The sequence below is a fragment of the Amborella trichopoda genome, chromosome 8 (assembly GCF_054954075.1).
Source record: "Amborella trichopoda isolate Santa Cruz 75 chromosome 8, AtrichopodaSantaCruz75HAP2 v2.0, whole genome shotgun sequence".
Lineage (NCBI taxonomy): Eukaryota > Viridiplantae > Streptophyta > Magnoliopsida > Amborellales > Amborellaceae > Amborella > Amborella trichopoda.
In genome coordinates, this window is record NC_142343.1 from 35,546,829 (window position 1) to 35,568,226 (window position 21,398).

The window sequence follows — 21,398 nt, forward strand, 5'->3', positions numbered from 1 at the left end:
CTGGTATTTTCTTTGTTCTCAACACTTTGTTGAACAACTTCGTCTGCCAGTTAATGACAATCTACCCAATGCATTTTCAAACCACTATTGGGATACCATCTAGTCCAAAGCCTTTTTTATCTTCATCATTTTCAAAGCTTCTTTCACTTCCGACTAATCCTACGAATGTATCTATATAATCTATGTGTTGAAATAATTTTTCTTGTTTTACTTTGATAAAGAAAAAGTTTATATAGAACCAAGGCTCTAAACAATCAAATTAGAGTCCACCTCAAAAATTTCACTAGAAGAGCTTGTTTTGATGCCCAAATATCTTCAAATTGATCAGCTCGCGATCAAGATGCATGGACATGAGAAAAAAATGGATATCGAGATTTGGAATAGTGCATCTTGTAACATATTTTTTGCTTATAAGTTTTCAAGATTTCACAGATAAGCTAAATCTATACTATTTTTAAATCTTTAAATTTTATAAATAAAGATAAAAATATAATGTAAAGCTATCAAAAAAATTTCCAACATTAAAACTATATTTCTCGACACTTTTTGAAAGTAAGTTTTACTTGGATTGTTAAGAGCCTAGGCACTATACAAACCTGACCCTTTCGATAAATTTCCCTCCTTTTAATTCTCCCAAAACCCAACAGGGACAGCTTCGTCCAACCTCACAAAGACAAGGGCAAGATTTCTACACTAAACTCAGGGTAATGTTTTTAGGGCAAGGCCACCACCAAATTTGAATTATTTTATTGATTTTGTCGGCGTCACAGTCGGTCGAATAAAACATTCACAAAACCAATTGACGAAAGAAGAGCGAGAAGAAGAGAGAGAAAGAGGAGAGAGATAGAGAGAGAGAGAGGAGAAGAAGAGGAAGAAGCAAAAGAAGAGGAGAGAGAGACGAGCGTCCATGAATATAGGAGGACATGAGGAGTCCCCAAATCAAACGAATTGCATTTGCAAAGAAGATGGCATTGGCAAAGCGATTTGGGCACAGATCTCAGCAGCTCAGCTTTGGGTTTTGGGGAGTTAGACAGAGGTTTGGTCTTCTCTTTCTCTTCTTAATTTCAGCTTTATTGGTTGCTGCCTTCTTGACTGGAAAGAGCAGGGGACCAAAGGAAGATGTGAATTTCGGGGTAAATTCCGATTCTGATAAGGCGACGGTGAAAGAGAAGCGTCCGGGAGATCAGAACCATGGACAGTGTGATGTGTTTTCAGGGAGATGGGTTTTTGACAACATCTCGTACCCGATTTACTCGGAGCGAAATTGCTCGTTTATGTCTGATCAATTGGCCTGTGCGAAGTGGGGGAGGAGTGATTTGAAGTATCAGAATTGGAGATGGCAGCCTCATCGTTGCAGCCTGCCAAGGTCAGGGATCCTAACCCTCTTCCTGTTTCTCTCTCTCTCTCTCTCTCTCTCTATCTCTACCAAGCCATTTGTTTTGGAGTCAATGTTTTTAGACTCGAGTCGGATCTTGAATCGGCGTACCCCCATTACTCAGGCTGGGTCTCAGTGGACGGCGCATCGAGTCATGTAGGTCAAAAACATTCAGGGAGCCCTAAAAATGTTAAAAAGTAAAAAAGATTGCTAAAAATATTTAAAAGTGAAATAAAGCCTAAAACAACGCAAGGATCACAATAAGCTGAAAAGAGTATAACAGAGGATTTAGAAAAAAATGATTTGCATTGGAGAAATTTTAAAATTATTTTCTTTAATATTTTTTAAGCACTTATAAAGCCCAATTATTATTTTTTTATTTTTGGAAATTAATCAACAGGATCAAGAGCATGCATCTCCAAAATTAGGTGGTACTAAAAATACTTTTTAGGTTAGGTTTTTCCAAGTGAACATAATGAGAAAAATGCTCCTACACGAGCACGGGGATTCTTTTTGCCAAGCAAAAATAGGCCAAAAAGATTATATGCGCCTTGGATTATTCTGTATATGTGATTGTATACTATAAAATTATTTATTTTTAGTAGAAAGAGGTGACAATTATTTTTAGTGATTTAAAATCCAATAAATGAAAGTCCGTCATAACATTTGAGAAATTTTATTTGGAACTTTGTATCTTAAGACACATCCTCAACCACCTAATTTTAAATTTAATAATCAATCATAATTGTGATCTCCTTGATACAAAAGTAAATAGTTACATTTCCTTTGTATATTTACTCCATCAAGTAAAACCTTATCTTGAAGAGTTCTTAGGTCCCAAATTATAGAGAAGTGACCTCAACCTAGCGACCAACCTCTAAATTCAAAATTAATACTCACTTTATATGTGGCTAAAAAAATATCATCTCAATATTGTATAAAAACTGTTCTATTTTTAGATAGCCAATTTGAGCGCTTGAAAATTTAAATTTTAACCTCTAAAAAAAGTATATTCATATGGTAATTAAATTTAAATTTTAATCTTTAAAAAAAGTATATTCATATGATGATTCTATAATGGATCCTCAATTTTTCACTGGAACCTTCCAACCACATTTTTACTAAAGAGACTGAATATATAGTATGATCTCAATGGCCTATGCTATACTCAGAAATAAAAGGATAGGGTCCGTGTGTGATTTTGTAAATATGCGACTTGGAGAGGTTGTCATTATCACCCACAATTGATGTCATGAAATATGCATAAATAAATAAAAGGAAAAGTTTGTATATATCTTTATTTGTAGAAACAATGTAGTAATCTACACTAATTATTTCTTTAGACACTGGACACTATCTCAAACGACGTGTTATATATTGGCATTGTTTCAAAAGATACATCAAATTTACACCATTTAAATAAAAATAAAATGGGTAGAGAGTATCACAACCTTATATCAACAAGCAAGCCTTCTGTGCTTCCTTTACAATACAAAACTTATATACTTCCCCTATTCAACTGTCTAATCTGAATGGACGGCGGAGATGACCCCAATAAAAATATGACGCCTCTACCCTATTTTATTTTAACTTTTTACTACAAAATATTTTGACACCAAATTTTGGGTGTCCACTCCTCTTCAACTCGTACTATTAAAAAAAAGATATAAAAACAATATTTTCAACCAAATAAAATGATCAAAATACCCATGAAAGTTTGAAGCGGTATTTTAGTCATTATATTTTATCAAAAAAATCATTTTAATTTTTTTTTAAGTCCCACATTGAGAAGATGGCAGATATCAAATTTCATATTATATAAAATACCTTGAGGTATTGGATCTAGATCAAATGATTAGTGGCTTGATTTAAATTGGATGGTTGGATCGAGGGGAAGTATAAAAACCTTTCTCCATACAGAACAAATCCATACCACATCCATAAAGAAATAAGATAATAATGTTCTACAATCTCAACATTTCCCTAAACAATTATCGCTCGGACCGGACTATTGTACTATGTACGATTTCCACATGTTCAAAGCCACCTCTCCAAACTTGCGAACGGATGATTTTAAAATCCAGGGTCATGATCGGACCACTTAATTTTCGAAGTGATTACAATTTCTTGTTAGGACCCGGTTACCTGAAATGCAGCCTTTTAATAAATTTATATTTGAGATGGATTTTAAGAATTAATTTTTAAAGACGTGTAATCTCTAACATAGAGATCATGAATAAAAAAAATATTAAAAACTAAAAATAATAATTCTAGTTAGAAAATATTTGAACTGTTAGTTTTTATTGTGTTTAGATGGAACACCTACTTGCATCCATCTTTAAAATGGATGTTTTACACTTTTTAGACCACATCTATAGTCATGCTATCCAGCTCGCATGAAACGATTTTCCTTTTTTGTAATTAATAAAGAATGCCGCATCCCCATGATATAACAGTAACAACAAGAACATAGATAAAGATGTTATCCTGTGGATACTTGGACATGTGTCAATATTTTTTATGGTATAAAAAATATTTTATATAGAGAAAATTTTATATAGTGCCGAGACTCTAAACCATCAAATTTGAGCTTACTTCAAAAATTTCATTAGAAGAGGTTGTTTTAATGCCCACATATCTTCAAATTGATCATCTTGACATCAAGATGCATAGACATGAGAAAAAAATGGATTTCAAGTTTTGGAAGTAGTGTATTTTGTAATGCATTTTTGGACCGTCAATTTTTAAGATTTTCAAGTTTTCATAGATGTCTATCTACACTATTGAAGTTTTAAACTTTATAAATAAATATGAAAATATGTTTTAAGGTTATCACAAAGATTTCCACTATCGAAACCACATTTCACGACACTATTTGAAGGTAGGCTCTAATTTGTTTAGAGCCTAGGCTCTATACAAACCTCAGCCTTTTATATAATAATTGCATTCTAAATTATAAAATCACGAGTGATTTATTTAAGGACTTTAAAATTTTAGGTACAATACAAAATATTCTATTTATATGCAAAAATTACAAAGAAGGTTGGTCAATCTGCTTTTTTTGTTTTTCAAAATTACCCCTCGGTCAACCAAATTTTGATTCTCTTTATTTTTTATTTTAGTGTTTTCGTTAGTAGGGCAATGCCTTAAAGCTTAGGGCACTGCCCTACTAATAAAAAAACTAAAAAAATAAAAATAAAAAGAAAATTCAAAATTTGAATTGATTGATGGGGCAATTTTGAAAAAAAAAAAGTGGGTTGACCGACCTTTTTTGTAATTTCCACCTATAAGCAGAATATTTTGTATTTTATCAAAAAATTTAGGGTCCATAAATCTCTCTAAAATTATTTAAGACAACGTAACATTTGCCATCTCCTTATTTCTTACTAAATGCAAATATAATGTATTCAACATAAGAGAAAACTAAAGGATGTGGTTTCTATAAGCTTGCAACCTTAAACAATCTAATTAAGGCGTACGTCCAAATTTTATTATAACATGTAATTTTGGTGTAAAATTTTTTTAAAATTATCTGCAAACTTATTTTCAATTTTAAACTTCAAAAATGGTTAAAATCAATTAGATCTATAAATATATGAAAATCTAGATAATGTGTTGCAAGATGCACTATTTTTGAGACTCAAAATTTATTTATTTTTTTCATATTCACACATCTCGATGTTGAGATGATCAATTAGAGGGTTTTTCAATATTAAAACATTTTTTTCTGATGGATATTTAAGGTGCATCTTTAATTCTACATATTAAAGTTACAACCTTGTATAAACTTTTTTCAAAACTAAATTATAAATTAAATGCATTGTATTTTATTAATTATGAAATTATGATCACGAATTTGAACCCCCACCTCTTTCAAGTAATGTTACTATCGTGAGGGCTGCCACTTCTCTTTAACCGACCTAAATTAGTTGGAAAAAAGCTTTAATAACGATAATGATGATATTGATAGCATAAAAAGAAAACTATATTATAAGAGCTATAATGATTTATTTAAGGAAAAAAAAAATGTAAGAACGTGTTTAGTCGTACTAGTGTTTTATAATGATATAAGAGACACCTACAGCACTAATAGACAACGACAACCATATCAATATCTATAGGGTATGGTTTGTATAAGGTTGGAGTCTTAATGGGTTGTTATAAAGTTGCAATTTTAAACAATCAACTTAATGAGCATCTCCAAATTTTATCATAAATATAATTTTGGTGCAAAAAATTACTAGAATGGCTTGAGAATCTATTTTTATCTCTAATTATGAAATATTAAACTCCAAAACTGGTTCAAATAAAGTAGATCTATAAGCACTTGAAAATGGACAGTCCAGATAATGTGTTGCAAGATACACTATTGTTAGGACCCGAAATCTCTTTTTATTTTCATATGCATACATCTTAATGTCGATATGATCAATTACATGGTTTTCTAATGTCAAAATAACCTTTTATGATGGATTTTTGAGGTGCACCTTAATGCTACCTTATATACACGTTTTCCATAATATTATCGTAAACATATTTCATAGATTTTTCAATTAAACAACCAAAACTATAATGTATTTTTGTAACACCAATGCATATAATTTGGAGGTTGAGGATATTGTGGTATATGTTTTAGTTGGTAGTTCTTCATTACTTTTATATTACTTCTTTTTCCCCCTCCTCTTAGAAACACTATTTCTTTCAGTTTAATGTGTTATTTGCTCACAGAGCAAAAATGGAAAATTTTAAGAGAAATTAAAAGTTGATGCCGTTTACGTTAGTAAGGTTCAATGCGACAGCCATGTTGGAGAGATTGAGAGGGAAGAGGATGGTTTTTGTTGGAGATTCATTGAACAGGGGGCAATGGGTGTCCATGGTGTGTCTTCTAGACTCTGGCATTGAACCCAACCACAAATCCATGCACTCTAATGGCTCTCTCATGGTCTTCACAGCCAAGGTAAATTACTCTTTGCCCCCCCCCCCCCCTCCCTTAAACTCTAAAATTATTATTATTATAAACCAATACTACACCTCATCTTGGACTCTAATTTATTTCTACTATAATTATGGACGTGAAGACTATTATTACGTCCTATTGACTACAATGAACACTATTCTACATGTTAAAATTTTGGTTACTGTCACAAAACCATATTTTTTGTGAATGCTCCCCTATTGAAGTTATCGTCTTATATGGTTGGCAATGAAAATCAATGAAATTGAAACAAAAATTAATAAGCATGGAACATAATTGAATTTATAAGGTTTTTATGAGCTGACTCGCCTATTTAAATGAGTCTTCTCTCCATAATCTATTTTAGAAATGGATTTTAGATTCAAAATTTTAGCCATGATAAGTAGGAACATGAAAAAATAAATTTTACAAATATATATATATATATATATATCTATATATATTTTACCACAGTCGATTTGTAGCTTTTGTGGGGCTACTATTTTCTAACATTCATTTACAAAATGGATGCCACATGCATCACAGGATGCTATTGTAGAAATTTATTCTTAATGCTCATGCTACCTTTCTGCTCATCCCTAAAGTCTCCATGAGTTTCTGCTCATCCCTAAAGTCTCTATGAGGATCGAGGATTTTTTTTTACTATGGGGTTTGCACCATTTTCATGTGGATAGGGTTTTGACATGTTGTATGGATAGAGTTTTGGCGTATTATAGGAATGGAATTCAAAAAGTCACGTAGCGGCATCTCTCTACCCTACCACCTTGCCTTGAGCCCATCCCTATTCATCACTGCTTATTTTAATTGTTTGGAGATAATAAAATCTCTAGTTGTTTTCATGGTTCAAACTCATAGATAGAATGTTGAAATGCATTTATAGTAACTTAAGATGCGCTTCAAAGCCTAAATTTATCTCTAAGACTGCTTTAAAAAAGGGACCACGTTTGTATGGGACCTCATTTTAAACTTGGGAAAATATTGTTTAAGGCATCAAAATGCTTTGCAAAATCAATGGGGATTTAAAAGATCCCAATTAACATTAATTAGTGTATTTTTTAATAATTTTATTTAACTTGATTACTTTTTAAAAACACATATTAAAAAATACCAAATTGACCATGTACAACAATGAGAACCTTGAAAAAGTTAGGGAATTCCAGTAATTTAAGACGGGAATGTAAAATAATAAAATACTTTCAAAATTACTTAAATACATGCATGTTCAAAGTTCCCAACCCTTAGCATGCGCAATTAAGATATTTTGAAAGACGTGCCTAAATGGGGAAAAAATATTGAAAAAGTAAACCCTTTAGACAAATTGTATCTTTTGATCCTTTTAATAATTTTACACCTTTTACTAAGTTTGCAATGATATTTTCCCCAAACCTTTTCTTTCATCAGCCCTGGCCTAAAAGTAATTTCAGAATTTTAAGTGCATCGGTTTTTTCCTTTTTGATTGATGAGCATCATAATCGAACATGTGACTGAATCGCTGAGAAAAAGATAAAACATTTAACATTCCGAATTTTTGAGTCATGAACAGAACAAGTGAATAGAGTTTATACGATAAAATAGAATAACGAGCAGAGAAATATCGCAAAATTAACAAAGGGAAAATTATACCATTTATTTTTATTGCAAGGATGTTATAACGACTCTTGTTCGTTGGATTTCAAATTGGATAGTTGCAAGAGTATCATTGATTAGACTCATAGTTCAAGAAAAAATTCGCAAACTTATTGATACTTAAACCATTCAATTTAACATCTAATGCTTGAGAGTAATTGTGACCTCCTTGTAATAATGCAGTGTGCTTTCTCTTACCTATCGACCAAATGGACGATGAAGATTAACCAAGGAGGAGATAGGAGTACACAGTTTTTCTCGTCACTTTCATCCGTAAAATTGTGCCTTCCTCAGGCCCAATCTTCACTGTCCATTAGACTGTAGATGAGGTGAATATACGATATGATCCTAAGGATTATAACGTTTTGGGGTGAATTTAGGATGCAAAATAATTTTTGGATGAAAAATTATCCCAAGATTTAACATGAAGTTCAAAACGTTCAACTTCTATTTTGTTACTTCCTTCCATTTGAAAATTCTGACTTTGAAGCTTCCTAAAACACAAACGAAAAGCATTGGGTGGTTCAAAAATTGGACGTTGAAACTGCCCATAGCGCAAAATAAACTAAGGGAGTGTTTGATACATGGAGTTTTTGGGAGTGGAAGGGACTCTCCTACAAATTATGGAAGACTGTTAGTACATCATTTTTTATAAAAGAGAGGTCTATCCAAAGTGAATTCATTTTAACACTAAAAAAAAGCTGCATGGAAGGTTGCCCTTCCACTTTACAGCTTCCAGACAGTAATATCATGCATAGAAGTGAGACATTTGACTCCCACTTCCATAAACTTCCACCTATCAAACACGTCCCAAGTGCTCAGGCGGTTCATGGTGATTTTTGTGTTTTGTACTTCCAAGTCACTCGAACACTTAGTTGTTCTAGTGTTTTCAGCGGTTCAGCTTTCAAATCGTTTGAACGCGCCTTTTTTGTGTTTTAAGGGTTGGTTCAAAAGTTGGAATTTTGACCCGTTCAAATATTTGAGTTTTTTATTCCCAATCCCAATTATTTAGGTTACTTTGTATTTTGGGTAGATAGAAAGTCCACTATCCAAACACTTTTTTTTTTTTTTTTTTTTTTGTTGGTTCAGAAAAGGCAACATTCTTACCACGTGTTTTTGCGTTTGGCTGGGTTCAAAAGTTGCTTTTCAACATAAAGTAGGAATAAAAATTCAACGTTAAAAAAAAAAAGAATAAAAATTGAAGAATTTTAAGAAGAAAAGGTAATTATGTAGTAAATAGTGTGGAGAGTAAAATAAAGACGTTAATTTTACAGGAGTACAATGCGACAGTGGAATTTTACTGGGCTCCTCTGTTGGTGGAATCGAATTCAGACGATCCGGTGAACCACCGGCTTCCGGACAGAATAGTGAGGGTGGAATCAATGGAGAAGCACGCTCAGCATTGGAGCGGAGCCGAATTCCTCATCTTCAATTCATATTTGTGGTGGAGAAGACCCAAAATGAAGGTTTTGTAAGTCCTGCAAATGCCTATGCCCATACCTTACTTAAAATGGAATCATTGTGAGAGAGAAGAGGGAGATGGGTTACAGGAAGGGAGATTTGTTCCTCCGCATTAGTGTCACACAATACACCGTAAAATGATTGGGCTAAGGTACTTGGACCTTGTTAAGGTAGAATCGGAATAACTGCCTGAGCCCAGCTTGAGGTAAAAATAAATTAAATAAATAACAATAAAAAAAATAAGTATATAACATTTAATCTGCCCCTTTCTTACAAGAAACCTAAAGGTGGCATTTTACTTAGGTTTTTTGGAATACTAACTGATTCGGCACGCTCGTTGGATGCCCGGCCCAAATTTTTTTGTAGTCCGGGATAGAAAGTGTGGAACAACAAAAAAACAAAACGGTCTGGCATCCAATGTGCTGGACCGCATTTCTGGCTGCGAAAACTTAATGGAATACCTTTGGGTCCAACACCCAGTGTGTCAAGACTACATTGTAGGCTTTCTATTATTTTTATTTGATACTCTAGGACTCAATTGTTTGTTTTTACAGATCTTGGTCATTTTGTAAAATATTGGAAACATTTATTGTTGCTTTTGCATCTCATCGGGCAATATATACTCTTTTGATTTGGAAATTTGTATAACAAAGCGTATTATATTATTATTATATCACAATTGATAAGTATTTTTTAGATCAAATATTTATAAATTCATTTTTAATTACAAATGAATGCTTTTAGTTTAAAAAACATTTTTTTAAAAAAAATTATATATCTATTCTTTAATAGAAATAGCAAATATTTCGGTGTGAATAGATATAGAGAGGGCAAATAGAGAGAAAGAGATAGAGAGAGGGCCGGTAGACACTAGAGAGAGGGGGAGAGTAGAGACAGGTAGAGAGAGAAAGTGAGATAGAGGGAGAAAGGGAGAGAGGTAGAGACATTGAGAGAGAGGGCGAGTAAAGAGAAAGTGTTGCCCCGTAACTTTTTTTGGGTAATTATTTTTGCCACGGACTTGGAAAGGGGAAAGTGAAGAAAATAACAATTTTGCCTCAATTCTATTTGCTTCTGGAGGTAAATACATAGAAAAAATAGTATTGGGGTTTAAGGTATAATACAAAAAGTATCGGATAATATATCTAGAAAATTGATTTTAATGGGTATCTATAATTTTCCCTAAAAACTGAAGATGCATGGTGTACAATAGATTTGAACAAAATTCGCCTCGTCTATACGATGAGGCCGAGTAACTCAGCCGAATCCGGGTAACCCCATATTACCTCACCATGTGAGCTATGAGAGAGAGAAAGATGTATTTTTTAGGCCAAGAAGGCCATGCTTAGAAGTAAAGAAAAGGTGAGAGGAAAGATTAAGTTAGTGGTGCTACTGTTTGTATGTGAACAGGTGGGGTTCTTTTGGAAGCAGCGATGCGGTGTACGAAGAAATAGAGATGATTCGTGTGTTCAGGATGACTTTGGAAACATGGGCAAAGTGGGTAGTAAGTCACGAAGACCCTCTCAAGACTAAGTTTTTCTTCGTTGGCGTATCACCTACGCACTTCTCGTAAGTCCTCCCGCTCACGCGCACGCGCACATGCACACGCACACGCATACATATAAGTATACGCATACGCACATGTTCACGCTCACGCTCATACTTATATTCATGCTCACGCACTTTTGGGGCATCTTTCAATTGAGGGAGCACCAAATATAATTTAATTAAAGGAGACCCTTTGGCCTAGTTTGGGCTGTGCTCGAGCCAGCCCAAGCCCAAGCCCAAGTCCAAGCCCATCCGGCTGCCACCCCTACATGATATTCATCCCCAAAAAAGTGGGATAACTTTCTTTTTTAAAAAAAAATGCCAAAAGATATTATACTCTCTCAGGGGTATAGTATCTATTTATTTTCTCAAATAATACCCTAGTCAAGATTGGACGCACCAAAAGATGCCATGAAACAAGGAAACGGGTCCTACCCATCGTCTCTCCTCACAGTAACTCCCGCCATTGTCTGTACATTTGTGGCCCTCATGACCATGGAACTCCTGTGGTCATGAGAATGGTAGTAGCATGCCTATGTTCTTTCTGTGCTTTAGCTATTTAACTGATGAGAAAAAAAAAAAAACCAATTTTGTAGGAGTGATGAATGGGGCGAGAAGCAGGGCGGCAACTGTTACAACGAGACGGAGCCGATCAGAGACGAGCGATATTGGGGTGAAGGATCAGACAAGAGGATGATAGATGCGATGGACCAAGTAATTGCAGGGATGAGAGAGAAAGGAGTGAGTGTGAGCTTTCTCAATATCACACAGCTTTCGGAGTACCGGAAAGATGGCCACCCCTCAATATACAGGAAGCAATGGGAACCTCTCAAGCCCGAGCAGCTCGCCGATCCTGCTTCGTATGCTGACTGCATCCACTGGTGCCTGCCGGGAGTGCCGGATACTTGGAATGAGCTCCTCTATGCCTCCCTCTTCTCTCATCAATAACCCTCTCTCTCAAAAAACAAAGAACAGAGTGCCTCTTCTTTCTCCTTTCCCCAAAACTCCTGATCCTCTCTCAACAAGAAAAAAAAAAAAGAATGAGGAAAGGAAATGAGGAGGAGGGAATGTTTTTTGTGATTTTCCGGATGTTTGAGCATTTTTTTTCTTAAATATAGAAATGAGCCATTCTTTTCCGAGAATATTAAAATTCCCAAGGGATAGGTTTTTCACCCGTTTTTCCTATATTTTTGTTGGTTGAAGGGAATATGTAATGCCATTTGACGGACCTCACCACCATTTCGAAGAAAAAGCAGTACGTACAAAAATACTGAAATGCAAGGATCAGTTTCGCTTGCCCAAATTCGAGATATTTCCTTCTCGGGTAAAGATTTTGTGGGCCAGCAACTATGCTATAGTTAGGGATGGCAGCGGGCCTTAGCGCGGGCCTTGTCGTTGGTCCGGCCAAGACAAGGTCAAATAAAATTTAAAAACAAAAAATACATAAGAAAAAGAGGGCCAAAATTGCCAGCCCTAGCCTTATAATATAAACTAGTGTTTTAAAACCTAGAGCGACTTCTATATTCCCACCCTATGAACCCATATTTTATTTGACATTTGAAGGCTATTTTTTCTTTTTTATTTCAGTAGACACCTCCTCAAAAAATGTTTAAAATTTTGAAGTTGCCCTTATTTTAGATTAGGAATGAGGAATAATCAAAGGCATTTCAGTAATTTGACTCATTAAATTATAAAACTACCTTATTTTATTCAAAATTATAAATAAAGAACACACTATTCAGAATTAGTAATGATAAATAACTAAGGTATTTTTTGACATTTGCCACTCAAGTACCTCACATCTATCAACTAGGGTTCAGAATTTACTCCATCCGGATCCGAAACTCAAATTTTGGATCTTATTCAGATCCGGCTATAGATGTAAGATTTGGATCCGGATCCAAAATCTAAATCGAAATACTAATTGAGGTCGGATTCAAGTATAGGTGGATCCGATCCGGATTCAACCTGGTTTTTTAAATTAATATATATTCTTTTATATTTATATACATATATGTTATCATTTATATATATATATATATATATATATATATATATATATATATATATTATTTAACTTTTATAAATATATTTTAACGTTATAATATACAATATTGGAACTGATCTGGATCCATATTTAGAATCCATATCCTATATATAGTTTCAGATTCGGATCTGAATATTCTAGATCCGATCGAATATGAATCCGAAGTATACTTTTTGGATCCAGATCTGGATCCACTTGGGTCTGGATCCAATCCAAAAAAATCGCGGGCCTACTATCAACTAACAAAAACATCCCTAGTTATTCGTCATTTCTAATCCAGAAAATTGTGTTTCATATTGTAAAGCTGAATGAGTAGAGGTATTTTCATCATTTGGTTGGGGCCTTTTAGAGGTCAAATTACTGAAACATCCATGATTATTCTTCTTTCCAAATCCTGAATAAAGGTAATTGGAAAAATTTTAACTTTCTTTGAGGAGATGCCTAAGTGAAATGAACATGAAAAAATAACTTCAAATGTTAGTTAGGATCATCTTTTCATCAAAAAAAGAAAAAAAGATTAGTTAGGATTATTGAACCTTTTTAATGATTTTTAAGAGATTTCAACCCTTTAAATGATATTTTCCCTTGGTAAATTTGCCGCTCTCTTTTGTTTGAAAAGAAAATTTAGGGCCTCATCTTCCCTTTCACATTTTCTTTTTGATAATTTCGCCCATCCTGTTATGCTACTTCACCCTCTCTCTAAACCTGATTTATTGGTTCATGCTTTAGATTCTTTCTCCATCTCACATCGCTCAACAAAATTTATTAAAATTTGTCCAAAACTGCAACAAACATAATTAGCATCTGAATAAATTGACTATGTCCATTAAACAACTAAAGGGAAATCTCTGCAAATTTTAACTAAACCTCCATTGAGTAAGATACTAAAGTTGCTGATTTTATCCAAAACCTAATGACTAAACTTTTTAGCGATATTCACTGAAATTCTTTGAGTGAGAAGTCTATTCTTCCTCTAAACTTGTACATCCATTGGTTTTTAAATCAACTCGGACCATGTAGTCAGCCCTAGCCCAAGCCTCGTAACTCGGCCAAGTATATCTCTTATTGTTGACATTTATAGTACATGAGTCAAACCCGTTGACACTCTTGTTGATATTAATTGCAAACTTAATTTAACACATGGAAATCTTTTGAAGATGTAGGCCTCTTTTATAGACTTGTGCGCAGATTGATTTATTTGATTGTACCACGACCATATATAATGTATGCGGTTAGTATTGTGAGCCAATTTATATATGCTCCTATATCATGTCATATGGAGGCTGTCGATAGGATTCTTAGATATCTTAAGTCGCCTCCCGGTAGAGGCGTTTGGTTGAAATCGAATGGTCACACTAATATTATTAGTTATTATGATGCAGACTGGGCAGGTAATCCAATTGACAGGAGGTCCACTACCAGCTATTGTACATTGGTCAGAGGAAACTTAGTTGCTTAGAAAAGCAAGAAACAAAATGTAGTTGCTCGATCCAGTGCAGAGGCTGAATATATAGTTATGACTTCAACTACAAGTGAATTGATGTGGATAAAATACCTAATTCGAGATATAGGGTTCCCAACTGTCAATCCAATGTAGATGTTTTTTGATAATTAAGCAGTTATGCATATAACCTCCAATCCAGTTTTTTATGAAAGAACCAAGCACATAGAAGTTGATTGTCACTTTTTAAGATAAAAAATCCAGTAAAAAATTATTAGTACTCCTTATGTTCCAAGCAATGGTTTAAAAAGAGGATCGGTGACCCGGATCGGGCATCTCAAAAATCGATTCGGATCGACAAATCGGCGATCCGGATCGGGAATCGACTGAATCGGTCTGATTAAAGCTTCAAAAAAATCCTAAAAATTTATTAAAATTTATTATAAATATTGTTTTTTAGGAATCCAATAAGAAATGAAGGTACTACATTATTAACTTTCACTTTTTTCATCAATTTGTGAATATTGAGATGCTCTTTCCCTGTATAAACTTATGTTAACCATTAAATTTGCATCACATAAAAGAAAAATCATAGAATTATCATAGATAAAATATATAATTATACATGAACTATTATAAAGAGTAGACTAATCAATGAAAGAATGGCCATTAAAATCTCGTTTTGGTGAAAAACCCTAATCCGCTAAAAAAATCCAAATTATTACAGCCTAACTAACTATGATCCAAAATTATTAAAACCTAACTAATTGTAATATTATATACTGAAATTATAATTATTAGTTTACATTTTATAATTATTTTATTAGACAAATAATAACAAATTAAAAATATTTTACAATATTATCTAATTTAAAATGTATTATTGACAACTGTAAGAAAAATAGTACATTACATGATTTATAATGTAAAAATTAATAAATAAAATAAAAGATTTGGTTATCAATGTAAAAATTAATAAAATGCGTACAAATTTTGGAAATAACACTTCAATTTTTCAAGAATTTATTTTTGTAGGTTTCTATAATAAATTTAGTGAAAGAGATTGTTAGTAGAAAGATGGAGATTTAAAATAGAATAAAATTTTTATGTTTTATTTTTTTATGCATTTCATATTATTTAAAAAAATAATTATACCACTATATACAAAAAAAAGTAACTGCTATACAAAAAATTAACTTTTTTATTTTTTATGCTTTTTATATTATTTATAAAAATATTTATACAATATATACAACACAAAAAAATAACATCCACGAGGGGACTCGACCTTGAGACATCAAGTGAAAAAGCAAAGGTCTTAACCACCACGCCACCTCACCACATGTGGTTATAATTTGATGATTAATAGAATATATTTAAATTCCCTTTTCATTTAATGATGTTTGGGAATTATCCCACATCGAAAGATGGGTATTCCACTTTGGTATATAAATACCTTATGTAATATAGAATAATATGTTTGTGTAGAAATATTATGGTAACCTCATACGTGTCGCACGCGTGCATGGAGGGAACCGGGTAGAACCGGATTGGAACCGGCTGTTCTCCTCTAGAACCGGGCGGTTCCCTGTTTTGTATCGGAACCGACACGGGCTGTGCCGGTTCCAGAGTCGAACCGGGCGAGTCTGGTTCGACTCACAGGTTTTTAAAACACTGGTTCCAAGTGAAGACCAACTTGTAGATATATTTACCAAAGTTATTGCAAAGACAAAGTTCTATCAAATGTTGTCCAAGTTGGACTCGATTGATCTCTACACACCAACTTGAGGGGGAGTGTTGCCCGTCCATAAAAAGCAGATATTGAGTTTTCTATCTTGTATATTACAAGTTACTAAGTTTCCTATATTGAGTTTCTTATTTTGTGTTATTACTATTGTAGTGAGATTTGTTTCTTAAAAGACAAGAATTATAAATCTATAGATCTCTAGTAAATCAGAGTAATCCCTATGAATGAAAATATAGTTTACCCTTCGTGGATGTAGGCATCATTGTCGAACTACGTATATCATGTTGATTCTTCTTCTTTTTTTTTTGTCTCTATTTCTTTTATTAGAAATTCTACATCTATGCACACCAAAATAGCAAGACATAAATAAATCAAAATACAATCCATGAGAAAGGGGGTTGAGGAGCCATTGACCAGATGAGAGAGAGCTTGAGGCCAAAATTTTGCCACTTCCTTAAGTTTTGAAGTGTCCTTGCTCTTTCAAATAGAGGCCCCTAAGCCAATTGGGTTTTATGGTGGACAAGATGCTCTTCACTGTGACCACCAAGCTTAAACTGTTTGCGAAGCTGCTTTTATCCCTTAGGGCAGGCCATGGGCTGGTCCTAGGCCAACTTGGCTCTGGTTCTAGCATGGCCTTGATCCCAATAAGGTTGGCCAAGCTAGATAAAATAAAAAATAAAAGAGAAAAATATAGAAAAAGATGGTCAAACTAAGCCAGCTCTATCACGACCTTGGCTTGGCTCTTAGGCTACATCTTAGTCACCACATTGTGGTTTTCATTCCTAATGACACCACTCCATTAACACTTTAAAAAAACTAGCTCATAAACTATTTGAAAAAATGGATAGGGGCCGTCTTCCCCACTAAATTACCCAAAAAAAAAAAAACCTAAATTCATATATTAGTATTAAAATGGTCATTGGATCGACAGGATATAAGGGTTTTCCTTGGATGAGTATTTGGGAAATTAGGCAGGAACTGGGGGAAGTGGGCGAGCTAACATGGATTTGGAGTTCTGGGGTCATGGTTTTTGGAGGAGAGAAAGGAGGTTAAGATTTAATAGGGATTTGGGTAGTCTTTTGTTTTTGGTTTTGTAGTGAGAGAAGCACTGCAATGAAGATGATTTTTTAAGGCGTGTTTGCTCATCTAAATGACATATTTGAGAAAGTTAGAATGTTCTAGAAGATTTAAATAAGTTTTGAGCACTATATATATATATATATATATATAGAAGATACTACAAAACGTTTATAGATGAAAATGAACAGTGATTTCGCCTACCATCATTATCGTGCAAAGTTTATTGTACGGTAACGATTGTCTGATAGTATTTTATTTTTTATTTTTTTTTATAAATCGAAATGATCTAAAATTTGGTGCGTGTGTTAATAAAAAATAGGTGAATCTACAAAAAAATATCGAAAAAATATTTTACATGAAAATAATTGACCAAAATACCCCCGAAACGTTTTGGGGGTATTTTGATCAATTTATTTTTTACGAATTATTTTTTTTATATTTTTTGTAGATTCGTTTATTTTTATAAATACACTCTCCAAATTTCAAGTCATTCCGATTTGTAAAAAAATAATGAAAAATAAAACATTACCGGACAATCGTTATAATATATTGGAAAAAATACATACATATCTGTTATAGTTTCCGTTATTACGGCTCTACCGAATAGTTTCCGTTATTACCACTATTTTTTTAATATCAAAATGAAAATTTAAAAAAAAAGATGACTTTACCATTTTTCGGTTGTCGAACAACTGCATTCAAAGTATTTTCGGTCGTACAACAACTGAAATAACACCAATTTCGGTTCTTGTTTTGAAAAACAAAAAATTTAATGTTTTCTCTTTCTTGTGGCGTATTTTCTCTACCTCTCTGAAGTCATAGTTATCTCATAAAATCAAAGAGGAACAACTAGTTTGAGCCCGTAAATTTAGGAAAAATCTTAAGGATTATGAGATTAGAAGATTATGAGAAATATTGTGGCATATTCTCTCTTGACCTCTTTGAATCAAAGGGGAACAACTAGTTTGAGCACCTAAATTTAGGAAAAATCTTAAGAATTATGAGATTAGAAGATTATGAGAAATCTTGTGGCATATTCGCTCGTAACCTTTTTGAAGTCATGGTTATCCGATAAAATCAGGGAAGAACCTAGTCTGAGCTCCTAAATTTAGGAGAAATCTCAAGATTATGAACTTATCCAAAACAAAAATACACTGAGTGAAGGGAGAGAGTTTAGAAAAAAAACCATTTTTACCCATGTCATGTAGAGAGAGATGTAGAGAGAGGATACACATACCCACAAGAGAGAGAAAAAATTCCTTTATTGAATAACCGAAAATTTTAAATTTTTGGTTATTCAAAAACCGAAATTGCCTCGTTTAAAATTTTGAATTCGATTGTTCAACAACCGAAAAAGGGAAAAGTCGTCTTTTTTTTAAATTTCCGTTTTAACATGGAAAAAACAAACACGGTGGTAATAACGGAAACTATTCGGTAGGGCCGTAATAACGGAAACTATAACAAATATGTATGTAATTTTTCCTAATATATTTATATATGGGAAGAGTTTATATCGAGCCGAGGCTCTAAACAATCAAATTTGAGCCTACTTCAAAAATTTCACTAGAAGAGGTTGTTTCGTTGCCAAAATATCTTCAGATTGATCATCTAGACATCAAGATGCATGGACATAAGAAAAAAACGGATTGCAAGGTTTGGAAATAGCCTATTTTGTAACGCATTTTTGGACCGTTAATTTTTATGATTTTCATAAATATGTTGATCTACACTATTTTTTAAGCTTTAAAATTTATAAATAAATATAAAAATATATTATAAGGCTATCACAAAGATTTTCAATATTAAAACCATATTTCTCGACATTATTTAAAGATAGACTCTAATTTGATTGTTTAGAGGCTAGGCTCTATACAAACTGCAAATATTATATATATAATATTAATATTATATTATATAATATCAATTATATTAATAAAATAAATCTAAATATATAATATAATATATTATATTATATTATATTATAGTGACGTCTAATATAATATAATATTTATAATATAATATAAAATATTTATATATTATATATAATATCGCAAATAAATATTATATATAAATATAATATAATATAAATATATATAAATATTATATATTACATTAATTTAATATAAATATATAATATTTATATATGGTAAATAGTGATCAACAAAAACATTATGAAAGATTAAGTTCCTATCTCGCCTAAAAACTTTATCTTTCATGTTTTAACAAATGAATAGAAACTTTTGTTGAAAAATTACTTTCTGAACTTTTAGTTGAAACTGTGTGTCAAACGTGGAACTTTTATAAAATTAAATATTTTTTATAAAAAACAAACGTGCCCTTAGAGAGAACTGACCAGATAACTCACCTCTTTACCTCTGGATATAGCCAAGGCCGACTAACTCGCCCAAGTCAAGTCGACACTGCCGATTCTTAAACATCGTCCAAGTCATTAGGTTATTTTTGTGAATGCTTTCAAGATCTCCTCTTTGAAATCTTCTTCTCTCTCCAAATATTTTCTCACAGGAGTGTTATCTTTCTTGTTCGGTACATTTGAATTGCATTATTGTTTCTTCTTTTCAAGGTTCATTTATGCCATAAAAGCTTCTATTTGTTTCCATCAACTATCTCTTTTCTTTTTTTTCTTTCTCTTTTCTTTTTTTCTACAAATTGCTTTCAAACTCCAACCACTATTCTTTTCCCCCGTTTTTCCAATCTTGGAAACAATCTTTTTCTAGTTCACTCAAAAAAGAGAGGGGCAAGAGAGAGAAATTTGGTTCAAATGCAAAATGATATTTCCCTTTTTGTATATAAGGAATTTGGTTAAATGCAAAATGACCTTTCTTGTGCCAAATATAAGTAATCGTAGAGAGAGAAAAGAGTTAGAGCAAGAAGAGAAGTTTTGGAGAACAGGGGATGGGGGGGTTTTGCTAATTTTTGGTAAACCCTAATATTGTTGTGCTCTTGTATTGGGAGGGATTTTATCGTTATTTCTTTGTGGCGATGGATTTAGTCGATGATATCAAAAAGAGCAAGTTGATTGTGCTCCTTTTTGTAGTAGGAAAAATTGATTGGAGTTTAGTGAGGTAATCTCTATAAAACACACAACTTGTAATTTTTTTTTTAATAATGAATGCATCCTTAGCCAGAATTGGTCGTAAATTGCGAGTTTTTTATTTGAGTTGTATTTGTTGGATTCCACTTTTACTTGTTTTTTATATATTTTTCCCAAATTTATTGAACAAATGTAGTTCTTGGGCTTCTTGTTTTCTTGAGAATAGCTTGTTGGTGATTGGTAAGACGATTATGACATATTGGATTTTGTTGTGAGGAGCTCACCTCATGAAGTAGAAATTGGAGTTATCAAGGTTTTTCCAACAAGCTGTATCAAAGCTGACAGAAGTATTATAATAATTTGGAAAAATGACATTACACAAGTTTAATAGGAAACGTTTGAGGTGGAAAAGAATATTTTAAAATTTGGGAACTATAAATGCAAGACTTATTAGGACAAAAATGATAATACATGACATTACTTGGTAAATATAAGAAATTAGCAACTATGATCGATGATGATTAGGATGAACCCGATATGAAGCCACAAGTCACTATTCATTTGTGTTTGGCGAATGAAATGTTATTTTAAGATTGTTAAGGAAAAAATGGCAAAAGATCTATGAGAAAAATTAGAAATTTTTTATCAAATAAAATCCTTGAAAGATGGATTTTTTAAAAAAGAAAATTATATTCATTGATGATGAAATAGCGTGTAAAAAGTGTCGAAACGCTTCAATGAATTTAATAATATCATTGCCAACTTAAAAGTATTGGAGTAAAAATTGAGGTGTACTTTACCAAAATCCTACAATGACAGTGTTACTACATTAAGTTGTAGTAAAGAAAATTATCTCAATTTGACTTCGGTTCGTAATACTCGTATCCAATAATTTTCAAACTAGAATATAGTGTGTTTTGAATCACAATTGATGAATGATATTAAAAAATGCAAGATAGAAATATGGATTCAAATAAGAGGGAGGAGGAGAGAGAGATTTAGGCATACCTATTAATGTATATAGGAAGGAATGGCATTTAGGTAAATGA

At 32.7% G+C, this 21,398-nt stretch overlaps 1 protein-coding gene across 5 annotated transcripts; it reads left to right on the forward strand.

Annotated features, from left to right (window-relative positions):
- Positions 1–778: 778 nt before the first annotated feature.
- LOC18423459 (protein trichome birefringence-like 34) lies at positions 779–12,124 on the forward strand. Of its 5 annotated transcripts, none has more exons than XM_020674871.2 (6): positions 779–1,036; positions 1,106–1,366; positions 6,161–6,332; positions 9,251–9,447; positions 10,845–11,003; positions 11,579–12,124. In XM_020674871.2, exons 1-6 carry the CDS (start codon positions 924–926, stop codon positions 11,928–11,930), a joined length of 1,254 nt encoding a protein of 417 aa, XP_020530530.1. In that variant the 5' UTR covers positions 779–923; the 3' UTR covers positions 11,931–12,124. The 5 variants fall into 5 exon arrangements, with proteins under 5 accessions (XP_020530530.1, XP_088730559.1, XP_088730560.1 ...); XM_088874433.1 differs by having other exon boundaries at positions 786–1,036; positions 6,157–6,332; XM_020674874.2 differs by having other exon boundaries at positions 809–1,036; positions 1,116–1,366.
- The last annotated feature ends 9,274 nt before the right edge of the window (positions 12,125–21,398 follow it).